This window comes from Rutilus rutilus (assembly GCF_951802725.1).
Source record: "Rutilus rutilus genome assembly, chromosome: 11".
In the NCBI taxonomy this organism is placed as follows: Eukaryota; Metazoa; Chordata; class Actinopteri; order Cypriniformes; family Leuciscidae; genus Rutilus; species Rutilus rutilus.
This window is the reverse complement of record NC_140216.1, coordinates 37,232,632-37,240,543: the sequence shown is the minus strand read 5'-3', so window position 1 is coordinate 37,240,543 and position 7,912 is coordinate 37,232,632. Positions and strand designations below refer to the sequence as shown.

General features: G+C 39.1%; 1 protein-coding gene across 1 annotated transcript; it reads right to left on the bottom strand.

Moving 5' to 3' along the window:
• Nucleotides 1-2,011: 2,011 nt before the first annotated feature.
• LOC311299494 (E3 ubiquitin-protein ligase TRIM39-like) lies at nucleotides 2,012-7,626 on the bottom strand. The gene is made up of 8 exons (XM_084423083.1): nucleotides 7,500-7,626; nucleotides 5,338-5,422; nucleotides 4,602-5,173; nucleotides 4,392-4,487; nucleotides 3,840-4,073; nucleotides 3,610-3,748; nucleotides 3,262-3,297; nucleotides 2,012-3,106 (listed from the first exon to the last, which is right to left on the bottom strand). Exons 2-8 carry the CDS (start codon nucleotides 5,351-5,353, stop codon nucleotides 2,559-2,561), a joined length of 1,641 nt encoding a protein of 546 aa, XP_084279209.1. The 5' UTR covers nucleotides 5,354-5,422; nucleotides 7,500-7,626; the 3' UTR covers nucleotides 2,012-2,558.
• Between the last annotated feature and the right edge of the window lie 286 nt (nucleotides 7,627-7,912).

The window sequence follows — 7,912 nt, the reverse complement described above, 5'->3', positions numbered from 1 at the left end:
GGATTTAGCATCATGAAAACCATTATCGCACTTCTGCCGGCCAACGTTAACACGTTTCACGCATAGACTGGGTTTCACGTTAGAATGTATTTTATCTGCGCGCACAATTTGAAAAGACTCCAACGGACACAGACAGAGTGAAAGACTGGATTTGTTCTCTCGATCAGGTAGGGTACAAGTGATTTCAAAACTTTTCAGCCGGTTATAATTTGATTTTTGGATGCTGTGAACATTTTTAGCTAAAAAGACTGCCTCCAGTTTATTTATTGTTGTTTCTGCAGTTAAAAAGACAAAGTTGAAAATTCTGGCTACTATCGTTATTTTAATAATTTCTTTATTTTTATTTTATTTATTAATCTGTCAGGGTTATCTAATCTAACTATTTGTGGCTTGTGTTTTGAATATATGTTCCCCAGCACTTTAGGCATTTTGCACACATTTGCTCCTCATCTTGTGACTTGATTCTAATTTATTTCGTTTTGTATTTTTTATTTATTAGAAAGGTATAGGCCTATTCTGTTCTAATTTAATTTTAGTAAATTAATTGTTTATTTTTTCGGTGCATCGATGTTGTGCTGTAGGCTGGCCTGCTCGCACAGGTAATTTAGCCGATTTAATTTGATTTGCATGTGAAATGCAAATCCTGTCTGCAGTGTGGCCTTTCTGGAGTTATGGTATTTCTTAGTTTTATTGATCCAAAATGTTTTTATACATTTTCTTCTATATCTTTGTGTGATTTTCTGTACATCGCGGCTTTGAAACGTTAAAGCCCCGCCCCCATACACATGATTCGACTATTAGTCGACTATAGGCAAGACATGACGATTCTGATACGACTATGAAAATCCATAGTCGGGGACAGCCCTACTATAACCCAGAAAATGGTTACTCTCCGAAAAAATAACCCATAATTTTAACCCAACACAAATAACCCAGAAAATGGGTTGAAGAAATAACCCAGGAGTTTTTAGAGTGTACACTCACCTAAAGGATTATTAGGAACACCTGTTCAGTTTCTCATTAATGCAATTATCTAATCAACCAATCACATGGCAGTTGCTTCAATGCATTTAGGGGTGTGGTCCTGGTCAAGACAATCTACTGAACTCCAAACTGAATGTCAGAATGGGAAAGAAAGGTGATTTAAGCAATTTTGAGCGTGGCATGATTGTTGGTGTTGGTATTTCACAATCTGCTCAGTTACTGGGATTTTCACGCACAACCATTTCTAGGGTTTACAAAGAATGGTGTGAAAAGGGAAAAACATCCAGTATGCGGCAGTCCTGTGGGCGAAAATGCCTTGTTGATGCTAGAGGTCAGAGGAGAATGGGCCGACTGATTCAAGCTGATAGAAGAGCAACTTTGACTGAAATAACCACTCGTTACAACCGAGGTATGCAGCAAAGCATTTGTGAAGCCACAACATGCACAACCTTGAGGCGGATGGGCTACAACAGCAGAAGACCCCACCGGGTACCACTCATCTCCACTACAAATAGGAAAAAGAGGCTACAATTTGCACGAGCTCACCAAAATTGGACAGTTGAAGACTGGAAAAATGTTGCCTGGTCTGATGAGTCTCGATTTCTGTTGAGACATTCAGATGGTAGAGTCAGAATTTGGCGTAAACAGAATGAGAACATGGATCCATCATGCCTTGTTACCACTGTGCAGGCTGGTGGTGGTGGTGTAATGGTGTGGGGGATGTTTTCTTGGCACACTTTAGGCCCCTTAGTGCCAATTGGGCATCGTTTAAATGCCACGGCCTACCTGAGCATTGTTTCTGACCATGTACATCCCTTTATGACCACCATGTACCCATCCTCTGATGGCTACTTCCAGCAGGATAATGCACCATGTCACAAAGCTCGAATCATTTCAAATTGGTTTCTTGAACATGACAATGAGTTCACTGTACTAAAATGGCCCCCACAGTCACCAGATCTCAACCCAATAGAGCATCTTTGGGATGTGGTGGAACGGGAGCTTCGTGCCCTGGATGTGCATCCCACAAATCTCCATCAACTGCAAGATGCTATCCTATCAATATGGGCCAACATTTCTAAAGAATGCTTTCTGCACCTTGTTGAATCAATGCCACGTAGAATTAAGGCAGTTCTGAAGGCGAAAGGGGGTCAAACACAGTATTAGTATGGTGTTCCTAATAATCCTTTAGGCGAGTGTATATTGAGGAATTACCATCTGATTTACCTCAGTATCATCACAGATCATTTTGTAATTGAAATGGTAGAAACAGCTTTGATATACTTTATCAATTTTATCATAGTTTGATTTATTTTGATGCATATAAAAACAAAAATACAGACACTTTCACTTTGTCAGGTTGAGATGGGAGAAAACAATGGCATGAATAATTATGAAAAGTTGAAAATAAAATTGTTAAACAAGCATTATATTTTCACAATATAATTTGCAATTATAGCCAGAATTATAGATTTTAACAATGAAAAACAAATTATGAAAATAAAGCAAAACATGTTTATATTTGTAATTATATAATTCATTTTCATTGTGTATTTCATATTACGACAGAAAATTCATTTATTGTAATTGACAGGTGTGATGATCAGTGGAGTTGAGTTTTTACCTCCATCATTAAAGCCCGGGCAAAACAATGGATAGAGTTTCCCAGTGAAAGACTGATCAGTGAAAGAGTAGAGATGAGAGCTGGACTCCACATCATAAAAGGAGACCAGACCCTCCTCATAATCCACAAACACACCGACCCGCTGCGGCTTCACTCTCACACACAGAGAGACAGAGGGATCAGCACAGGCTTTATATTCATTCTCATTCCTCAGCCGCACAGTCCAGTATCCATTATTGGGACTCAGTGTGAATTCTCCCTTCCTGTCAATGGATTCTCTGGCCACTCCTAAAGTCCATTTAGTCTTTCCCTTCACCTGCACCTCAAAATAAAATCTCCCTGAGGAGAATCCCTCCTTTCCCAGGACATTTGAATATCTATCAAATCTCTCTGGTTTGTCTGGGAGTTTCTGTAAAATGTCTCCATGTCTCACTTGTTTTCCATCATCAGACAGGATGAGTTTAGGATGAGCTGTATCAGGATCCAGAGTCACATCCACTGAGAAAACAGAGAATATAAATCACAAATTCACAATACATATATTTAGAGATGATGTTTGTAATATGTAATCAGTGTTTAATCATACTGTCGGTCAGTGATGAAGCTGTGAGTATCTGAATGTAATCTAGTGTAGTGCAGACAGCACACTGTACCTGCATACTGCTGTATCCTCTTCAGTTCTGTAGAGACTAATGACAATAAAACACCATCAGATCTTTGACATGTTTATGTGTGGAATTATAGACAAGATTTAAGGTTATATTTAAAGAATTGTGAACAACATCATGTTTTATCTGATCAATGTTTCTCTGCTGATATTTAGAGAATCCCTGAACTCCTGTTGTGTTTGAGCTCGAAATATTCCTCCTTTTCAGAACATCTTTGGGAATGTTTTGTGAACATTTTATGAAATGTTTTCTTTAGATATTTTTATGCCTAATTACTGATATTAAAAGATGATAAATATATGTATCTGTACGGTGTATTTGATATTGCTGTACCAGTTAGCGTGAGTTTCTCCTGTAGAGAGTCCTGCAGTTTAGTCAGAGCTCTCCTCAGAGTCTCCAGACTCTCATCAGTCTTCACACTGATCTCAGACCAGTTCCTGGTGTTTCTAGAGCTGCACAGGGATGAGTAAATCTACAGCAGGAGAGAGGAGAAATCCTTCAGCATGGGGAGTGTTATGGTGTCATATACTGCATTATCATTGATCAGAGAGATGTTGACTGACCTGTAGGAGGTGGAGGTGATCTTCAGTGTGTGAGAGCTGCTCCAGCTCAGTGTTTCTCATCTTTAGCTCAGTGATCTCCTGCTCCAGCTCTTCAATGAGCTCTTCCTCCTGTTTCTCTGCTGCTTTCTGCTGCTCCTCCATCATCTCCAGCAGTTCAGTCTGACATCTCTCAATGGAGCGGATGAGATCAGTGAAGAGCTCCACACGGGCTGCTTTCTCCTTCTCTGTGTTTCTCTGCTCAACCAGGACAATCAACACATTATTAGTGGCGTTTGTTAAGAGAAGAATCAGTGTTATTATTTCTCATACTTCAGTGTTTTTAGGCGGTTTTCAAAATCCCTCATTCTGCCCCGTTTGCACTGAATGATTCCTCAAATCATGTGTGTTGTTGAGGAGAGATGTGTTATTACTTTACTAAGTGATCAGGGAATCACAAACGTGTCGATATTCAGACCAGCAGTGTGACTGTGAGTGTGAAATTGCTTTTATACAACAATTCAATAAACAATGATAAATATTTAAATTAATTTAATTTAATTATTTTAAACTCACTTTTCTGACTTCTGCTGAGTGTTTGATGTCTTGAATCTTCTTGATTCTGTCCTGGATCATCTGCTGTGTGTCTTTCTGTGTCTTCATCAGTTGAGTCTATAGACAGAGAACAACACACAATATGTTTTCATAACTGATTCATTTATATTAAAGAACATGTGATTCCTCATGATAAGAGCCATTTAAAATCAGTTTGTCAGTAACTTCTACCTTCTTCTCTTCACTCTCCTCTTCTATAGAAACAGTGTTGTGGTTCTTGTGGTCTGTTACACCACACATCAGGCACACAATAGTCTGATCATCTCTACAGAACAGCTCCAGAGGTCTCTCATGTTTCTGACATATATAGTCCTCCAGATTACTCACAGGATTGATCAGTTTGTGTTTCTTTAAACCTGCCATTCTCGAATGAGGCTCCAGGTGAGTTTCACAGTAAGAGCTCTGACACACCAGACACGACTTCAGGGCTTTCAGCTTTCTTTCCTCACAGACGTCACACAGAACTTCAGCTTTTTTCAGAACTTCAGCTTTTTTCTCAGGACTTTTCTTTTTATAGTGATCTACGAGCTCTCGGAGTGTGGTGTTAATCTTGAGATCAGGTCTGTGCTTGAATGTTTCTTTACAATATGGACAGTTGCAGGTCTGGCTGTTGTCCCAGCACTTATTCAGACAGGTCTTGCAGAAGTTGTGTCCACATGGAGTGGTGACTGGATCAGTGAACACGTCCAGACATATAGAGCACTGAAGCTCCTCAGTCAGTGGACCGCTGGATGAAGACATCGCTAGAGAGAGAAATGATGAAGATAAATCACCTGCATTAGTTTAAAGTCAAAATTTTGTTAGGAGAATGTCCAGAATGTGCAGAGCACATTATTGCTTAATTCTAACCAATGCGAGGCTATTTTCAAGATAAAATAAGATAAATTTGAGTGGGTTATTGACTCACATGGAGGATCACTCATACTCCCTTTCCTTTCTCGTTTTTTTGTTGATGGTGGGAAAGATTCTGCAATTTTTTCACCTCTTTATGCCTTTTCAAGGCAAAAGAAAACAACAATAGAATAATCTTAAATAGGAAATAATGTTTACATTAAAGGACAGCACAGATAACCTTTCCCCCAAAATTAACATACATTTTGTATGGCCAAGAGACATTTAATTTTGATTTAAGTAAATGTGATTTTCAGCTGCAGTTTATTTTAAATGTAATAGTTTATTAAAACTATTAACAAATATTATTAACAATTCTGATACCATTTCAGCGCAGTAAACATTTGTAGCAGAAAAGTTCCTTTCAAAACAGTGAGAGTTTTCATAAAAAACTAAACATTTGATGTTTGATAAACGCAAAAAATATTAACAAACTTCTTTTGAAAATGTTTTCTGACAAAAATGTCTTCCCACAAAATAAACTGATGTAAGTATTATTTCATCTTGTCAAGTGCGTCTGCATTCAGTCATACTTTCTTCACTCTTCATAAGATATTTGACACATTTGTGCACAAAACTGTATAACAGGTTCAGCAGTTTTGAAAGATCTAAATCTATATGAAAGATCTTCTCTAGATCAGTCAGGTTTCTGGGCTGTCGCTGAGAAACACGGAGTTTGAGCTCCCTCCAAAGATTCTCTATTGGGTTTATAGACTGGCTAGGCCACGCCAGAACCTTGATATGCTTCTTACAGAGCCACTCCTTGGTTATCCTGGCTGTGTGCTTCGGGTCATTGTCATGTTGGAAGACCCAGCCTCGACCCATCTTCAATGCTCTAACTGAGGGAAGGAGGTTGTTCCCCAAAATCTCGCAATACATGGCCCCGGTCATCCTCTCCTTAATACAGTGCAGTCGCCCTGTCCCATGTGCAGAAAAACACCCCCAAAGCATGATGCTACCACCCCCATGCTTCACAGTAGGGATGGTGTTCTTGGGATGGTACTCATCATTCTTCTTCCTCCAAACACGTTTAGTGGAATTATGACCAAAAAGTTCTATTTTGGTCTCATCTGACCACATGACTTTCTCCCATGACTCCTCTGGATCATCCAAATAGTCATTGGCAAACTTAAGACGGGCCTTGACATGTGCTGGTTTAAGCAGGGGAACCTTCCGTGCCATGCATGATTTCAAACCATGACGTCTTAGTGTATTACCAACAGTAACCTTGGAAACGGTGGTCCCAGCTCTTTTCAGGTCATTGACCAGCTCCTCCCGTGTAGTTCTGGGCTGATTTCTCACCTTTCTTAGGATCATTGAGACCCCACGAGGTGAGATCTTGCATGGAGCCCCAGTCCGAGGGAGATTGACAGTCATGTTTAGCTTCTTCCATTTTCTAATGATTGCTCCAACAGTGGACCTTTTTTCACCAAGCTGCTTGGCAATTTCCCCGTAGCCCTTTCCAGCCTTGTGGAGGTGTACAATTTTGTCTCTAGTGTCTTTGGACAGCTCTTTGGTCTTGGCCATGTTAGTAGTTGGATTCTTACTGATTGTATGGGGTGGACAGGTGTCTTTGTGCAGCTAACGACCTCAAACAGGTGCATCTAATTTAGGATAATAAATGGAGTGGAGGTGGACATTTTAAAGGCAGACTAACAGGTCTTTGAGGGTCAGAATTCTAGCTGATAGACAGGTGTTCAAATACTTATTTGCAGCTGTATCATACAAATAAATAGTTTAAAAATCATATATTGTGATTTCTGGATTTTTTTTTTTTAGATTATGTCTCTCACAGTGGACATGCACCTACGATGACAATTTCAGACCCCTCCATGATTTCCAAGTGGGAGAACTTGCAAAATAGCAGGGTGTTCAAATACTTATTTTCCTCACTGTATATTAAGACTGTCTAAAGAACTAAATCGCAGTTATTTAGGGGTTACTGGTCTTACTTTTCGGTATCAAATTAGATCAATCTATGTTTTCATGTATCTGGCTTAAAAAAGTTATGAACAGTCTTAAAGAAAAATATTTGATTAACTTGTAAGACAAGTCTTAGCAGTTTATGCAAACAGACCCTGGCTCTGTTCAACTTTTGTGTGACATAAACCTACTAAACCAGATCACTTCCATTAGAAACCTGTTCAGCACAATCTCTCTTATATTTCTATCTCTTACCTGTGAGGATCAGATGTGTCCACAAGACTCTTTGAACGGATCAATAAATATTCTGTTGTTTAAAGAGGTTGATCGTTTCAGGAGTCCATATTGTTGTTGATCAAGTTAGTTTCACTTTCTCTGAATCTCTCTCTGAACTACAGTGATGTCAGAGCTCCTCCTGTATTCACACATTTACATTTGTCCCTGTATTCGGTGTGTTGGTTCATGTGTTTATTTGTAATGGGACTAATGTTTCTGTCAGGTCCTGAAAAAGAAAAATAGCAGACTTACAAAAGCTTGATTGTTTGGTGATATCTGTAAAGATTTTCCAGGACAAATACTGCTCAACTTATAGATGTTTCACAAAGTCATAAGGATCGTTAGTCAATCTGTTGCTCTTGTAAGAACTGAATTTCCTGCTAAAACAAAAG